Source organism: Oryctolagus cuniculus, chromosome X (assembly GCF_051225735.1).
Source record: "Oryctolagus cuniculus isolate XC-2025 breed Fujian yellow rabbit chromosome X, ASM5122573v1, whole genome shotgun sequence".
Taxonomy (NCBI): Eukaryota; Metazoa; Chordata; class Mammalia; order Lagomorpha; family Leporidae; genus Oryctolagus; species Oryctolagus cuniculus.
In genome coordinates this window covers 65,360,613-65,379,256 of record NC_142888.1, presented here as the reverse complement: position 1 = coordinate 65,379,256, position 18,644 = coordinate 65,360,613, and the positions used below count along the sequence as shown (strand labels likewise).

Below are 18,644 nucleotides of genomic sequence, written 5' to 3'. Positions count from 1 at the left end.
TTTTTCCATCTTAATACTTTATTAGGTGCTACACAGTTTTTGCCTGACCCCAAGCTCATGGATCACGGGCAGTCCCATCCAGAAGATGTAGATATGTACAGCACTAGAAGCTGAAATAAACGGCAAAGAGAACTACAACATGTATGACGTTGCAATTAATGTTGAAAAATCATGAAATGGGTAACTGATGCATAGAGCATAACTTAAATCAAGTTATTCCCTGACGTCTTCAAATGCACAGTTTGATTAGTCACATAAGTGATTAAAACACAACCTGTGAATGAAATCAAATGATATTAAATGATTGATGAGGAGACACAAATATTGGGCTGCATTTGTTGACTTTAGAAGATATTTAAAAAATGCAGATATGAGCACCAGTGAGACTAAAATCTGAGATGTGAATGCATTTATAGACATATTTATATGTACACACATGTATATCTGCTCTAACTTTGCTAAATTCATGTCAGTTAAATTAGAGTGGTGTGTGGAAAGATGTGTCCACCTGTTTTGTTTTTATTTCCCAGCACTGGAATAAAATAACAATATTTTGTGGCACATGGGCTTGGCTTTGTCTGTTTTATTAATGTTAATACTCTTCATTTTCTGGAAGCATCTCTATTTAGGAAGACTATGTGCTACCAGGGCATCGTAATGCTGCTTAACTCCTTCTACTGCTTCCTAGGTGGTTCACTGTTCTGTTCCCCAGAAGAAGTATTACAAACTTTTTAGTCTTCTCAAACCTCTTATGCTTGCCAAAGTTGACTAGGTCTCTTATTTCATAGGGGAAAACAAGTCAGTTATGAGACATGATCACTCTCAACTACTTCAAGACTTACCTCTTTTCAGCCATGCATCCCTCTTTTCTTTTCTTTTTTTTTTTTAAGATTTATTTATTTATTTATTTGAAAGACAGTTACAGAGAGGCAAAGGCAAAGGCAGAGAGAGATCATTAACTGGTTCACTCCCCCAAATGACCACAACAGCTGAAGCTGGGCTGATCCAAAGCCAGGAGCCAGGAGCTTCTTCCAGGTCTCCCATGTGGGTTCAGGGACACAAGCACTTGGGCCATCTACTACTGCTTTCTCAGGCCATAGCAGAGAGCTGAATTGGAAGTGGAGCAGCCAGGACTTGAACTGGCACCCACGTTGGGATGCCAGCACTGCAGGCGGCAGCTTTACCCGCTATGCCACAGCACCAGCCCCCATCCTCCTTTTCTAAGTCTAACGCTTCTATGTTTGTACCTGATCTCATTCCTTGCCATCTTTTCCAGAGCCACATTCCACCCTGTTTAATCTTCAGTCTTTGGTCTCTCTTTTCACTCATTTCTTTTCCTCAAACTCTAAATAGCTTACTATCTTCAATAACAGAAACAACACCAAAACCTTTCTTTAATTCTGCCTCTCCCCTTGAACTTTTCCTATGATTGACATTCTTTAAAAAGTAGTTAAAGTCCTTTTCTTCCTTATTCACTTTTAGTCTGGCCTCTATAACACATTTGAATTTTTATATAATTATTGAATCTTCACCACTCCCTCCTTGAAACACTTTCCTCCCTTTGCTTTCTGTCATTCCTGCTGTTTCTGTTCTTCATTCTTCTTTTGCTTTGGATCCTTTAAATGCTAAGGCTCCTTACTTTGTATCCCTTGTCCATTTTCTCATTCTGTGTGTTCTCTCATTTTCATTCAACAAATTTCGCTTGTTTCAGCTACTATTTACGTCATTATTCATATTTTGTGCCTTCGCATTTCTCCAGTGCTGCTATAATCTTATGTTTCTATTTACTAATTATATCCACCTAATGCCTCTTCGATATCCCAGTGTCAATGTACTTAAAACTAAGTTGTCTCTATCTCTCTCTCCTTATTTCTCAATTGTTTCTACCTTCTCTAATCCTGTCACTGCTCTCATTCAAGTCTTCTATTATCACTTTCTGAAATACCACAGTAGCCTCCTGGCTACTGCTCACCATCAGTCTTGTTCTCTCCCACTTGTGACTGTGTTCCTTTTGCAAATAACAGTAAATCAGTTAACAGGGCTTGAACAAATGATAATCTATTTAAAGCCTGGAATTAGGCATTGCAGAGTTGGTAGAATGACTCAGTACCATCAAGGACCTGGACTTTTTCACTTTCCACTGTGCTCTTGGTAGCATGTTAGTTTTTCACCTTATGATCACAAGATGGCTATTGTACTTCTGGGAAACACATACACATTGAAAATAGGAAGGGGCAGGGTACAGTGTGCACAAGTTTCTTCCAACAGTGTTTTATCTTAAAGTAAATGCTTGGCATTTTCTCAGAATATTTCTGTATGTATGTCAACTCAAACTTGTCATATAGTCACACACACTTAGCTCAGGGAAGATGGGGGAATCATGTTTTGTTGTTGTTTGTTTTTTCCTGTATTGAGAAAGACAAGGGATAAGGGTTTGGGAACAGGTGTTGAGTTTGAGCTGACACCTGGTGTCTGCCACCTGATTCTTCTAATCCATATGCTGTATTATTATGGCATAGTAGTAGTCTGACAACTATTACAGTTGGCTGGTTCTTTGAAATTTGTGGCCTGTCGCTGCCTATAGAATCAAATCAAAACTCCTTAGTATTACATACAAGGACGTTCATATCTTATCCCGGCTTACCTTCTTATCTTTCCTCTCCCCAGCCACCCTACTGCCAATGTATCTTACACTGTCTCTATCATGTACCATTTGTTTCTTGAACATGCTTTGCTCTTTATTGTTTTTCTCTACCAGCATATGCTAGTGTCTCCTTTTAGAATGCTTTTATATCTCATTTTGCTCCAAATTTTAACTTCCTACTCATTGTTCAAATCCAGTTCCAACGTCACCTTTTTCAGTTCTCCCAGGTATGATTTAGATGTTCTCCCCTCTCCACTCCCTTGCACTTGGAGTTTATAGATCTGATAGCCCATACAGTTTATTGTAATGAATATTTTCTCTAGGAAAGTTTGCTATGGGTATAGCTAAATCACTTTTGTGTGGTATCTATGCCCATTAAATAGGTGCCTGATACAAAGAACTCCACCATGCTGGTTGCAACATAGAATATAAAAATAATTATAATCCCATAAAGAGTTTAGACTCTACCAGGAAGGAAAGAAACATTCACAAATACAATGATATATGTGGCATCTTCCCTAAGATAAGCACAATCAAAGCTGTAGATATTCAGAGATGGAATGTAGCTCTGGGATGATGCCAAGGAGGCAGTGACAAGGCACTTTACTTGATGGTTATTCACAAATAATCTCTTCAGAGCTTAGTTCCAATATTTGAAATGAATTTTCTTTAAAATATTTTTTAAAGACTTGTTTATTTGAAAGGCAGAGTTAGAGCTTTCATCCACTGGTTCATTCCCCAGATGGCCACAATGGGCAGAACTGGACCATGGACAAACCCAGAATACCAGAACTCCAAATGGGTCTCCAATGTGGGTGGCAGGGTCCCAAACACTTGGGCCATCTTTAACTGCTTTCCCAGGCACATTAGCAAGGAGCTGGGTTGGAAGCAGAGCAGCTGGGACTCAAACCAGCTCTCATATACAATGCCAGTGTTGCAGGCAGCGGCTTAACCCACTGCAACACAACACCAGCCCCAGAAACGATTTTTTTTAAACCTCATATATATCTTATACTCAAACACGTCTATTTTTCATCAAATACAAAACATCTTATTCATTTAAGAAAAAATAATGCTACTAGCTTATGCTTACACTTATCCCAATTTCAGATAAATAGTCCAGGGGCTGCCATTGTGGCTTAACATGTTAAGCCACCATCTGTAGCCCTGGCTTTGCATATGGGTACCGGTTCAAGTCCTGGCGGCTCCACTTTGAATCCAGCTCCCTGCTAATGCACATGGAGAGAATAGTCAAAGTCCTTGGCCCTCTGCATCCACTTGGGAGACCCAGAAGAAGCTCCTGATGTCTAGGCCCAGGCCATTGTAGCCATTTGGGGAGTGAACCAGCGGGTGTTAAGATTCTCTCTCTCTAACTGGCTTTCAGATAAATAAAATAAATCTTAAATAGTCCAAAGCCAAGTAGAAATGATTTTTGAATTATCTTTGCTTCTGGATTATCAGATCTGCTACTAGCCATTAGCATGTTACTTTGTATTATATAATTGGCTGTATCTACAAAATATGTTTCATAGTAAAAGATCCGCTCAAACAGAATGTTATGATCACTTGCTTTATTGTACAACATTCAAAGTCAAACTGCTGTTGGACTAAGATGACATGCAAATGTTGGAGCCCATATTGGGCCTGGTTATTACAAGGCCTTTCTCATTCTTCCTCTGCCATTTCCAAGAGTTCTTCTCGGTTAAACCTGAACAAATGCCAGCCCTCCTCAGAGGAAAGGTCTAAAGCCCCTCGACAAGTGTAGTACTCAATCGAAGCCTGGTTCCAAATGATGACAAGAAACTGCATGCCATTACACTGGGTTCTGAGGGCTATCTGTTTAAAAAACAAAATTAAATACTACTTTTATTTGGAAGTATAGTCTTACATTTTTTTAAACTTTTATTTAATAAATATGAATTTCCAAAGTACAGCTTTTGGATTACAGCAGCTTTTTCCCCCCATAACCTCCCTCCCACCTGCAACCCTCCCATCTCCCACTCCCTCTCCCATCCCATTTACATCAAGATTCATTTTCAATTATCTTTATATACAGAAGATCAATTTAGTATATACTAAGTAAAGATTTCAACAGTTTGCACCCACACAGAAACACAAAGTATAAAGTACTATTTGAGTACTAGTTATACCATTAATTCACATAGTATAATACATTAAGGACAGAGATCCTACATGAGGAGTAAATGCACAGTGACTCCTGTTGATTTAACAATTGATACTCTTGCTTAACACTTTTTTTGAAGGTCTACTATAAGCAAGATACTACATTGCATCAAAATTCTACACTGTGCATAATACTATCACTAAACAGTGATATTGTAGTTAACTCTTGGACTGCTGTATAGCTATGAATAAAGTCCCACCATTAGGAATTTTAAAACCCATCTCTCTAAAAGCCCAAAACTGATTAGCAGAGTCTTTATTCCACAAAAAGTTTATCTAAAAGAATATGTGTTTTCTTATATGTTTCCAAATATAAGAGAATCTTGCATTTATATTATTCTCATATCCTGTGGACCTGTTTTATGGGTAAGATTACCTTCTAATTTCCCTCATGCTTGCTTCTGCTTGATAGTTTAAAAATGTATAGTGTGGTTGTGCATTTATATGGATCAATTTTCAATTAAGTATAACTCTAACTTATGTATCTCATTTGAACATCCAGTTTAATTTGTAAAAAAACTTTGAAATATATTTTGAGATTATGTTTAGATGATGAAATTACTGCATTCCCTGTAAAATAATTGCTTAAGAAAAGGATAATGTATAGAATATCAGTACTAATTGTAATACATACCTGAGTTAACAGTTTTAGTATTTCATCTCCAATACCTAGACCTGTTAAATACATAATGTAAAATGAAAACTGTAAGTTGAAAAGTTCCATTTAACAACTTATTTGCTTTAATCTAAAAAAATATAAAGCCTTCTGTCTGATTATTATTTTTTTGACAGGCAGAGTGGACAGTGAGAGAGAGAGACAGAGAGAAAGGTTTTCCTTTTTCCCTTGGTTCACCCCCCAATGGCTGCTGCGGCCGGCGCACCACGCTGATCTGAAGGCAGGAGCCAGGTGCTTCTCCTGGTCTCCCATGCGGGGGTGCAGGGCCCAAGCACTTAGGCCATCCTCCACTGCACTCCCTGGCCACAGCAGAGAGCTGGACTGGAAGAGGGGCAACCGGGACAGAATCCGGCGCCCCAACCGGAACTAGAACCCTGTGTGCCGGTGCCGCAGGCGGAGGATTAGCCTATTGAGCTGCGGCACCGGCCTGATTATTTCATATATATTTTTAAAGATTTATTTGAGAGGTGGAGAGAGAGCTTTTTAATTTTTATTTTTATTTAGTTTTTAACAGATTCAATATGGTTTGTAGATGCAATTCTAAGGACATAATGGTATTCCCTCTATCTCTCCTCCCTCTCCCTCTGTGTCTTTTTTACCCTCCCTTCTCCATTTCCTTTTTTTAGTTTTTGAGTTAACCTATTTTAAATTTAGATTACAGTAAAAAAGCTTAATACTTCACCGAATAAGTTTTAACAAGTAAAAACAAAAACACCCTAGTTTAGTGGGAATGTAGACAACAGCTATAAACAATAATTGAATGGAAAAATAACCACTTCACCCATATACAGTAAATGTGAAAGTAAATATTAAATGTTCACAGATCATTAAAACTATAGTAGTATCATATTAACCATTCAAAATAAAGTTTCACAAAACTCTATTTGCAGCAATACTAACACAGTTGAATGGATAAAGAAAATGCAATATGTATACACAATGGAATACTATTCAGCTATAAGAAAAGAATGAAATTCTACCATTTGCATCAAAATGCGTGCAGCTGGAGGGCATCATGTTGAGTGAAGTAAGCCAATCACAGAAAGACAAATACCTCATGTTTTCCTTTATATGTGGGTGCTAAAATTTAAAAAACCAAAAAGCCACAACAGCCAGGGCTGGGCCAGCTGAAGCCAGGATCCAGGTGTTTCCTGTGGTTGCAGGGGCCCAAAATTCTTGGGCCATCTCCCACTGCTTTCCTAGGCACATAAGAGGGGGGGTTGGATTGGAAGTGGAGCAGCCAGGATTCAAACCATCACCCTATATGGGATGTGGCAGCTTTACCTGTCATGCCACAATGCCACCCCCTATTGTATATCCTTAATGGCTTATGTTGAAATGCAACTTGAGAGTGCTTTTCATGTCTCTTCTTCCTAATTGGAATGTGATACCAAAGGTAATGGAAAAGAATTTGAGTTTGCAGATCAGTGAAGAATAAATGAGTCTGTTTCAGTATTGTCTCATAACAGGGTACATTTCTTGTCTAGTTCTACTCAAGCCAACCTAAAAAGCAACAGTATTTTTTAAAGATAAAAGTACAGCTATGCTAGATGGTCTTATTCAAACCTCAATAAGAGCTAATAAAATGTTTTTTTTCTAATCTGTGATTGAGTCTTCACTACATGCAAGGATAACTAAGATAATGATTTGGCTCATGAAATAGAAATGAGTTATAAAAACCAACTTAAGGCCGGCACCGTGGCTCAATAGGCTAATCCTCCGCCTGCAGCACCGGCACACTGGGTTCTAGTCCCAGTCAGGGTGCCAGATTCTGTCCTGGTTGCTCCTCTTCCTGTCCAGCTCTCTGCTGTGGCCAGGGAGTGCAGTGGAGGATGGCCCAAGTCCTTGGGCCCTGCACCCGCATGGGAGACCAGGAGGACTCACTTGGCTCCTGCCATCGGATCAGTGTGGTGCGCCGGCCACAGCGCGCAGGCCACAGCGGCCATTGGTGGGTGAACCAATGGAAAAAGGAAGACCTTTCTCTCTGTCTCTCTCTCTCTCACTGTCTAAATCTGCCTGTCAAAAAACAAACAAAAAAACTAACTTAAGCACCATATTTATACTATAGCCCTATCTCTGCTCCTTAAATTAAAATACACATTTTAATTGTTAAGGTATTTATAAATAGTATTTATAGTTTTACCTCGGTAAGCTTGTGTGACATAAAAGTCCTCTAGGTAAAGTAACTTGCCTTTCCAGAGATCGTACGTGAAGTAGTACATGGCAAATCCAATGATCATTTTCTCTAGGATGAGGAAGAAATTAAAAAAGAGATTAATGCTTTAAATCTTAGAAAATTCTTTCCCCCAAAATGGGACATTTTGGGTGTTTATTAGTTTAAATATTAAATTAATAAATGTTCACTGAGCAAAATATCAAAGAATGCAGAAATGTATCATACAGAAAGTTAAGTCCCTTATAATAAACCTTTAAGAGACAAGAGACAAGCCTTCTTTTTACACAGTAGTGTTATGTTGTTTTTTTTTTTTTTTTTAATATTTACTTGTAAGAGAGTTACAGAAAGAGTGGGAGAGACACAGAGTGATCTCATCTGTTCACTGGTTCACAGTCAGGGCTAGGCCAGGCCGAAGCCAGAAGCCTGGAAATCCATCTGGGTCTTCCACATGGATGCTGGGGCCCAAGCACCCACCATCTTCTGCTGCCTTCCCAGAAACATCAGCATGGAGCTGGATCAGAAGTGGAACAGCCTGGACTCAAACAGGTGCTCGCCTGCTGTGCCACAACACTGGCCCCACAGAGTGGTGTATGTTCTTCCAAAAATTATGTTAATGTGGGATCGGTGTTGTGGCACACAGGGTTAAGCTGCTGCTTGTTACAACAGTGTCCCATGTGAGTGCTAGTTCTTGTCCTTGCTGCTCCAATTCTGATCCAGCTCTCTGCCAATGCAACTGGGAAAACAGAAGATGGCCCAGGTACTTGGGCCCCTGTCACCCACGTGGGAGACTCAGACGAATCCCCTGGCTCCTGGCTGGCTTGGGCCTGTGCTAGCCTCAGCCATTGCGGCCATTTGGGGAATGAACCTGCACATAGAAGGTCTGTCCCCCTGTCTCTGTAGCTGTGTCTTTCAAACAAATAAATATTTTTATTTATTTGAAAGTTAGGGAGAGATAGAGAGAGAGAGAAAGAGAAAGAGAGGGGTCACTCCCCAAATGGCTGCACAGCCGGAGCTGAGCTGATCCCAAGACAAGATCCAAGAGCTTCTTCCAGGTCTCCCATGTGAGTGCAGGGGCCCAAGGACTTGAAGCTTCCTCTGCTGCTTTCCCAGGTGCATCAGCAGGGAGCTAGAATGGAAGCGGAGCAGCCGGGACTCAAACTGGTGCCCACATGGGATGCCAGCTCTGCAGGCCAGGGCTTTAACCTGCCGCACCACAGTGCTGGCCCATAGATAAATCTTTTATAAAAATGATGTTATATATATGTTATATATACGAACACAATACATACCACAAACTTCCTGTTTTAAAAGTAGTAAAAATGAGTTTATACATGTTTTGCTCACTTAAAAGTAATTGTACTCATGGGGCTGGTCTTGTTGCATAATGGGTAAAGCCACGACCTGTGACACTGGCACCTCATATGAGCACTGGTGCCACTCCACTCAATTTTTTAAAAGATTTATTTATTTACTTGAAAGAAGGAGAGGCAGAGAGAGAGACACACACACAGAGAGATGGATGTCTTCTGTCCACTGGTTCACTCCCCAATTGGCCACTACAACCGGAGCTGCACCGATCCAAAGCCGGGAGCCAGGATCTTCTTCCAGGTCTCCCACGCAGGTGCAGGGGCCCAAGGAGTTGGGCCATCTTCTACTGCTTTCCCAGGCCATACCAGAGAGCTGGATCGGAAGAGGAGCAGCTGTGACACGAACCAGCGCCCATATGGGATGGTGGCACTATAGGCAGTGGCTTTTACCTGCTACACCACAGTGCCAGCCCCACTACTCCACTTCTCATCCAGCTCCCTGCTGATAGGCCTGGGAAAGCAGCAGAAGATACACCAGGTCCTTGAGCCCCTATAACCCACATGGAAGACCCAGATGGAGTTCCAGGCTCCTGGTTTTGGCTTGGCCCAGCCCTGGCAGATATGGCCATTTGGGGAATGAGCCAGGGAATGGCTGTAACTCCCGCTGTAACTCTGCCTTTCAAATACATAAATATATCTTTAAAAATAATAATTATATGCTATGTAACAGTACTTTGTTTTTAGGATTTAGAAAATATATTCCAGATTCAATGGGAGAAGGAAGGTTTACTTTACCTGTTGGTTTACGTGGATTGTGTACTTCTGCAATCAGGCAGTAGAAAAGAGGATTTTCCCCAAATCCATCCCTGAGCAAATCTGAAATGATAATTCACATACAGTAGTCAATTTACAGGTGAGGGGGAAAAGATAGTGGAATAGGAAGTGACAGGAACTCACCTCTACCTCTACTGGCACAAATGCTCTGAAGTAAATATTTTTAAACTCCAGAGTTTATTTGAACACTTTTAATTTCCAGAAGACAGCCTGACTGGTAGACTTCAGTTAACTTAGGTAAAATTTGGCTATCAGTGTAGTGGTGGCTACCCATTGCTCACCATGAATGACGAGGAAAGACACAGGCTCAGGAAAGATTTGAGAACATATTAAGCTTTCAACTCAGGCTGATCCCTAAGTGATCTTGTATTCAATGCAATCCCTATCAAAATTTTAGCACTCATTTCACAGAAATTCATATGGAATTCAATGGGACCCCAAAATGACCACAAAAAAAATCTTGCAAAAGAATAAAGTTGAAGTACTCAAACTTCCTCACTTTGAAAACCACTACCAACTTCAGCAATTAAACCATATGGTACTGGCAGAAGAACAGACATATAGACCAATAAAACAGCACAGAGTACCCAGAAATAAACTCATAAATCTGATCAATTGACTTTGATAACAATGCCAAGATCATTCAATGGGGAAAGGACTGTCTTTTAAACAGCAGGTGCTGGGAAAAGTGGAGATCCACATGCAAAATAAGGAAGTTGAACCCTTATTTTGCATCATATACAATTTAGCTCAAAATGAATCAAAAAGCTCAATGCTAGCACTAAAATTATGAAATGCTTAGAATAAAATATGGAGAATCTTCAAGACATTGCATTTGGCAAGGATTTCCTCCTATTACTCCAAAAACACATGCAACAAAGAGACCAATAAATAAATTATCAAAATGAAAAGCATTTGTGCATAAAAGGACACTGTCAAGAGAGTAAAAAGACAACCTCCAGGAGTGTGAGGAAATATTTGTAAATCATATCTCAAAAGAGATTGATATTCATAAAAGCTCCTATAACTCAACAAAAACCTGATCGAAGAGCATAAGTAGACATTTCTCAAAGGAGACACAAATGGTCAGTAAATACATAAACAATGCTGATCACTAAGACAATGGAAACCAAAATTACATTAAATACCACTTCATGCCTGTTAGGATGGGAATTTTTTTTTTTAGATTTTATTTATTTGAAAGGCAGAAATACAGAGAGGAGAGACACAGAGAGAGGGATCTTCTGCTGGTTCACTCCCCAAATGCTCACAACAGCCAAGGCTGCGCCAGGCCAAAGCCAGGAGCCAGGAGCTTCTGGGTCTCCCATGTGGATGCAGGGGCCCAATCATTTGGGCCATTTTATGCTACTTTCCCAGGCACATTAGCAGGGAGCTGGATCAGAAGCGGAGCAGCCAGGACTTGAACCTATGCTCATATGGGAGGTAGACGTCGCAAGCAGCAGCTTAACCTGCTACGCCACAACGCCGGTCTCAGGATGAGAATTATTTTAAAAATAAAGTCATTGTTGGTGAGGATATGGAGAAATTGGAGTCCTTGTGTATTTCTGGTGAGGATGTAAAATGATGAAGCTGTTGTTGAAAACAAGATGAAAGTTTCTCAAAAATTATTATTTGATGCAGCAATTCTACTTCTTGGTTTATTTCCAAAAGAATTGGAAGCAGGAACTCAGGTACTCATACTCTTCTATGTTTTAGTAAACAACTCTGTTTCTAGTCTTTTCCATTTGTAATTTCATTCATATTAATGATCTTTTCTCTTAGCATTCCTATTCACTGCCTTAAAAATTCTAATATATTATAGATCCAGTAATCTTGTTAATATTACTGGCAATCAAAATGTAGTACATACTTTGAGAATATATTTTAAATCATTTTGCTTTTACTTATTCCATCCGCTCAAGCTATTACCAACATACCAAGTGGTAAATTATACATTTTGACCAATAATACTTCTTGTTCTACATTTTGAAAACCAGTTGAAGTCTATCATATCTGCAAAGGTGTAAGAGCTGTTAAATATCATACTAAAATGGGGAAAATATAAAATAGTAGAACACTAAAAAGCTATCAAGTTTATGTCCTGTACACAGAGCTGCTGTTAATGACATCATCTTTGTTTACCAAGAACAGCAGCTTCCACATACGTAAGTACAAGTAATATTATGTGCAAACACCCATGTTTCTTTTTCTTGTTCAAAAAGACCCAAAATATTACCTGTTATTGTTAACTTCACTGCACCTTTCATGTTATCACAGGCAGCCAATTCCTGTCAAAGTAGAGAAAACTTTCAGATTATGATTTTATTTATTTATTTATTTTTGAAAGGCAGAGTTAGACAGTGTTGAAAGTCATACTAGAATTTTTAAATCTAAAACAGCCATCAAAAACAATTATAGATTATTATTTATATTATTTTATTTTATATATTATTTATTGTATATTGCATATATATGAGAGAGACATGATTAACCATATTGGTACCTCACTCATATGAAGGTCAACTAGCCAGACTACTAGCCTTGAATACAACTGGAACATGGGAAAAAAAACAAAAACAGTTTCTGAACATTCAAGGCAGATGTCACACATTTTATGAAACTTTGGGGATTTTGACTAGTTTTTTTTTTTTTTTTTTTACAGGCAGAGTGGACAGTGAGAGAGAGAGAGACAGAGAGAAAGGTCTTCCTTTGCCGTTGGTTCACCCTCCAATGGCCGCCGCGGCCAGCGCGCTGCAGCCGGCGCACCGCGCTGATCTGAAGGCAGGAGCCAGGTGCTTCTCCTGGTCTCCCATGGGGTGCAGGGCCCAAGCACTTGGGCCATCCTCCACTGCACTCCCTGGCCACAGCAGAGAGCTGGCCTGGAAGAGGGGCAACCCGGGACAGAATCCGGCGCCCCGACCGGGACTAGAACCTGGTGTGCTGGCGCCACTAGGTGGAGGATTAGCCTATTGAGCCGCGGTGCCGGCCAACCGATAGAGTTTTGAGCATTTTGGTTGCTATGTGGAGAACTGATTGGGCAGAGAGGGCAATGACTGTTTATGTCATACCTCCCATAAGACACTGTAAACTCCTTGAGAGCAGAGACTAATTCAATAAATCATCATATCCTTTATACTACTAAGTACCTGTCCTTCCCATAATATATATTCAATGTTTGCACAATGAACAAAAATGAAATATTAATACTACCCACTGCTCCTCTGTGGATCACTATAGGTCCAAAGCCATACTTTGCGAACCACCACAATAAAAGGCTTTAGATAAAAGCCTGGTAAGCAAGAAGTTATGGCTGACTAGCTGTGAAATCACTCCCCATATAATGCTGTAATATGATTCAGAGTAGGATAAAACAGGTACATACAGGGGATACCTGAAGAATTCTGGGAGTAGGACAGTAAAAAAACCTGCAGTATATTCAGCCAAGACATTACTGTGATGACTAACTCTCCTTCGCAATAGAGAATATTGTATAAACTTAGCAATTAGCAGGAGTTAGGAAGAGTTCACATATGAGGTGGGTCATTCAAAATGTTCATTGAAAAAGGAATTGAAGGATAAGTTTATTTTGGCACAAAAAGAAATCCATGCCCAGGTTTTTAATAATTTTCCATGAACTTTTTGGAGACCTCTCCTATTTTTCTCTTGGTGGTGGCAACAGGGAATATTTCAAAAGCTAAGAGAGGTATGTTTGTTGAGGTAGAGATTCATCATCATTCAATGATTAATTTATTAATTTCAGAAAGCTGTCAGATATGAAAGCTACAGAAACTTTAAAATCATTTTCTGCCACCTGAAAAAAATGTGGCTCTGTAATAACTAACATGCCGGGTACAGTAGTTTGATTGTTGATCTAATCATGCAGATTAATGTGTTAGTGAAATTATGTGTAACATTGTGAGTATATAATAAAACAGAGCCTAGAAAGGATGGATAACCCAGTTATTAGAGATCTGTAATGGCCTAGAAGCATCATTTCAACAGAAGGGTTTCACTAAAACATATTGAGTAGTTTATTTTAACCAGTAAAATACATTATTCAATTAAAGGGAACACAAACTTGACTTGATTTTTGACAGGATTTAGATATATTAGTGAGCAGATGGAAACACTTTCATTAGAAAACTCAGGTTTCTGTATCTATCATTTCTGCCTTGTTTCAACTATTTTTTTACTCATAAAGAATCTAGGCTACTGTTTTTTACGTAGGTTTTTATATGACATTGTTTACATTGTACATCATATAAATGATTGCCTTCAGTGGCACAGAACTTCAGCAGAGTAACCATGACTGTTAAATTGACCCCTTTTACTGCACTGGAATGATTTCTGGGAAAGCCATTAAAATAAACATTTAAATGAGAGTTTTCTAACCCAGCTCCTGGGACTCCTGGAGGCTGGCTGTGGATGAGTTTTGCGGGTGAAGGGGCTGTCTCAAATCACATGCAAAATGTGTGTGAGTATTTTTATTTCTGGGCAATCATCAGATTCTACAAGTAGGTGTCACCTCAGATGCAACAATATTCCCTATCCCAATATCTTAACTATTAACATCAGAAATTCTGTCACTGGAAGGTCATTTGAGTTGCACATTCCTTTTTTCTAAGATCCTCTTAAAAAAGTTAAAATTTCCTCAGGAGAGACAACATATTTAGTCCCTAAAATGTCTATGAATTGATTTCCTATGACATTTTGGGCCCTCAACTCTATGCTAATTTACATATAATCAGGTTATTGAATCATTACAACAATCTTGAATCAGAAATTATTATAATCTTAATTTTATGTGTGGGAAAAATGAACAGAGAAGTAACTTCCAGCAGGTTATGTACACAGGCCATAATTAGCAGACCCACCAGACTATGCCTCCCTTAGTCTCAGCCCTATACTAACACCATGAAAGTCCATGCAATAAGGAGAGACGTACTTACTTTTATCAGGCGCAGTATCTCTGGGCAATCTTTAGCATCTGCAGTTCTTATGCCGACAGACTTCCAGGTTGATTGCCTTGAGCCTGAGTGCCTCCTTTCTGATTGGTTCTGCCCTAGCAGAGTTGGACCTGATAGGCACGGACTTGATTGGCTCCTGCCTGGTTTGATTTGGTAGAGTCGACTCAGGCACGTTTGGCACCTGAGTAATTGATACGGGTTTGGTTGACTTGGGCCTGCTTGACTCATGTATGGTTGACTTGGGCCTGCTTGGCTTACGTACGATTGACTCAGGCCCTCTTGACTCATGTACGGTTGACTCTGACCCGTTTGACTCACGTACTGTTGACTTGGTCCTGCTTGACTCATGTACGGTTGACTCTGTCCTGCTTGGCTCACGTACGGTTGACTCTGACCCGTTTGACTCACGTACGGTTGACTCCGGCCCTCTTGACTCACGTACGGTTGACTCCGACCCGTTTGACTCACGTACGGATGACTCTGTCCTGCTTGGCTCACGTATGGTTGACTCCGGCCCTCTTGACTCACGTACTGCTGACTCCGGCCCTCTTGACTCACGTACGGTTTACTCCGGCCCTCTTGACTCACGTACGGTTGACTCTGACCCGTTTGACTCACGTACGGTTGACTCTGACCCGTTTGACTCACGTACGGTTGACTCCGGCTCTCTTGACTCACGTACGGTTGACTCCGGCCCTCTTGACTCACGTACGGTTGACTCCGGCCCTCTTGACTCACGTACTGCTGACTCCGGCCCTCTTGACTCACGTATGGTTTACTCTGGCCCTCTTGACTCACGTACTGTTGACTCTGGCCCTCTTGACTCACGTACGGTTGACTCCGACCCGTTTGACTCACGTACGGCTGACTCTGTCCTGCTTGGCTCACATACTGTTGACTCTGTCCTGCTTGACTCACGTACGGTTGATTCCGGCCCTCTTGACTCACGTACGGTTGACTCCGACCCGTTTGACTCACGTACGGATGACTCTGTCCTGCTTGGCTCACGTACGGCTGACTCCGGCCCTCTTGACTCACGTACTGTTGACTCGGGCCTGCTTGACTCACGTACGGTTGACTCTGACCCGTTTGACTCACGTACGGTTGACTCCGGCCCTCTTGACTCACGTACAGTTGACTCCGGCCCTCTTGACTCACGTACTGTTGACTCCGGCCCGTTTGACTCATGTACGGTTGACTCTGTCCTGCTTGGCTCACGTACGGTTGACTCCGGCCCTCTTGACTCACGTACGGTTGACTCCGGCCCTCTTGACTCACGTACTGTTGACTCCGGCCCGTTTGACTCACGTACGGTTGACTCTGTCCTGCTTGGCTCACGTACGGTTGACTCGGGCCTGCTTGACTCACGTACTGTTGACTCCGACCCGTTTGACTCACGTGCGGTTGACTCTGTCCTGCTTGGCTCACATACTGTTGACTCTGTCCTGCTTGACTCACGTACGGTTGACTCTGTCCTGCTTGGCTCATGTACGGTTGACTCGGGCCCTGCTGCCCCTGGTATGGTTGACTTGGACCCGCATGACTCACATACGGTTGACTTGGACCCGTTTGACTCACATACTGCTGACTCCGGGCCACTTGACTCACATATGGTTGATTCGGGCCTGACTTATTTGATCCTGGTTGCCTTGTACCTGATTGGCTCCTTACTGGTTGTCCCGTACCTAATTGGCTAATGCCTGGTTGGCTTGCCCCTGGTTGCCATGTGCCTGATTGGCTTGGGACTAGTTCTCTCAGGGCTGATGGTCTCATTCCTGGTTGGCTTGTAGTTGGTTGGCTTGCATCTATTTTCCAGGTTCCTGATCGTTTCCGGCTATGCTGTTTGTCCTGTTGGCTCCTGCTTGCTTGCTTCGTATCTGGTTGGCTTGGACTTGGTTGATTGACATCTGGTTCCCTTTTGCGAGGTTGGCTTGGACCTGCTTGTTTTATATCATGTAGGCTTGTTTTTTGTTGGTTCATGTTAGATAAGTGTGATTGGTCTGAGCCTGATTGGACCATGTGCCTGGTTGATTGAGGATGGCTTGGCCAAGGATTGGTTGATTTATGTACTGATTAGTCAAAGTTTGGTTGGCAGATGATGAGTTGGCAGAAGACTGCTAGGTAGATGACTGTCTTGATGTAACAGGATCTCTTAACTACTGTACTGTGGTGGAAAGCGTCCGGTTGTTTCCAGTTTTTTCACAACTTGATTCGCACTTCAAGCTACCTCTCTATCAAGGTGGGAATCAGGTAAAGAGAGGACTACCTGAGGAAGGTTATAGACACCTCGGGCTTGCTAGAGTTGACATTACCGGTGACCACAGCAGCACACTTGATGTTGTCATCTAGCCTTCTCTGCCAACAGGGCGGAAATGAAGCAAAGAGGATGATGACTCTAGGGGAATGGAACTAGCTTAAGCCAACTGTGTCATAGTGATGACATCACAATGCTGGGGTCTACGTGCCTACGTGCTCCCCCTTGTGGTGAGGGAGGGGCAAGACAGGGCCCTCAGGACAGCCTTTTTATCTCCTAAGAGCTAAGGTGCAGCCAGAGGCTGGAAGGAGATTCAGAACTTATTTTTGGCACTCTCCATAAAAGTGCCTGCCGTTTTAATTAACCAACTTAAAGACACTTGCCCTTACTCTCCTCCTTTTCCCAATGCCCCAGTCCTCAAATAATTCACTTCCTATTTCTGTCCTGATTTTCACTTACAATATAAAGTAGAATGCTTAAAAGGGTTGTCCTGATGGTGTGCTCACGTCGTGAATACAGAAAATATTTCTATAAAAGTAACTCATAATAGCTACAGGCACCATTTACTGAGTTCTTTTATGACCCAGGCTCAATGGGAAGCACTTTACATTTTCTCATTCAATACCATAGCTAACCTATTATCCCTAGTTCTGAGGAAATGGACTCAAAAGATTTGGTAACCTGCCTGAGTACTTATGATAGCTGACAGAGAGAGCCTAAATTCAAACCCAGGTCTATCTAACTGCCTTTCCAGGATTTTTTTTAAACCATCCACAATCCTACCTCATATAAGCACTCTGTTCAGTCTCCTTCCCCATACCTGTAAGATCAGGTGGATCATTCTTTCATCATGCCCCCACAGAATTCCTTCTTCCATTATTTTATCTGTGGGCTCACTTCCTTAAAAATGTGTATTATGTAACTGGTACTCATGCTGTTTTAGATGGATTGTGTTTGATTTTTTTGAATATGCCAAAGAACCTTGGTTGAGGCTGTTCTAAGCCTCACACTATGCTAAGAGCTTTACATATACATTTTTTTTGATAGGCAGAGTTAGACAGTGAGAGAGAGACAGACAGACAGAGAGAAAGGTCTTCCTTTTCCATTGGTTCACCCCCCAAATGGAATCATCAGAGCATCCTTGTGAGATGTGTACTGCCATTTCCCATTTTTTTCAATAAATTGGAACTTGGAAATATTAACTGATTTCCCCGAGTTGAGTTCATGTCAGAATGGAGACAAAATTCAGGGCCCATCCCTTGGATGAAAGGGTTCAAATAAAACTAGAGAGCCCAATCACCAGTACACCTATGTTGACTATAAATGGTACCTAGAGAGCCCATATTCTTAGTGTGACAGGCAAAATCAAGTCACATCACAGAAATCTGTGCCAAGTCTAATACAAATTGGATGGAAATACATTGCTTATATTGATCTACCTTCTAATAAAAATGAGAGGTAAAATTTAATAAATGCTTCCTGTGATGCTAGGCTTGGTTTTAAGTGACATTTCACTTATATTGACTCATTAAATCCTCATAGTAATACAATGAGGTAGGTGATATTATTATCCCCATTTTGCAGGTGAAGAAACTGACATTC

At 41.1% G+C, this 18,644-nt stretch overlaps 2 protein-coding genes across 8 annotated transcripts in view; one reads left to right on the top strand and one right to left on the bottom strand.

The window, feature by feature from the left end:
- Positions 1 to 561, top strand: part of APOOL (apolipoprotein O like) — a 95,700-nt gene extending 95,139 nt beyond the window's left edge. For all 7 annotated transcript variants that reach the window (XR_016227818.1, XR_016227817.1, XM_070066381.2 and 4 more), the window contains one exon: positions 26 to 561. Coding sequence is in view for 5 of the 7 variants with exons in the window: in XM_070066381.2 (XP_069922482.2) it covers positions 26 to 114 (89 nt within the window). In the remaining 2 variants the exon portion in view is untranslated. The remainder of the gene's footprint in view (positions 1 to 25) is intronic.
- Positions 562 to 4,166: 3,605 nt separating this feature from the next.
- On the bottom strand, positions 4,167 to 16,918 carry SATL1 (spermidine/spermine N1-acetyl transferase like 1). The gene is made up of 6 exons (XM_051827393.3): positions 14,771 to 16,918; positions 12,058 to 12,109; positions 9,783 to 9,863; positions 7,648 to 7,749; positions 5,463 to 5,503; positions 4,167 to 4,480 (listed from the first exon to the last, which is right to left on the bottom strand). The coding sequence occupies exons 1-6, from the start codon at positions 16,805 to 16,807 to the stop codon at positions 4,310 to 4,312; spliced, it is 2,484 nt and encodes an 827-aa protein (XP_051683353.3). The 5' UTR covers positions 16,808 to 16,918; the 3' UTR covers positions 4,167 to 4,309.
- Positions 16,919 to 18,644: the final 1,726 nt, after the last annotated feature.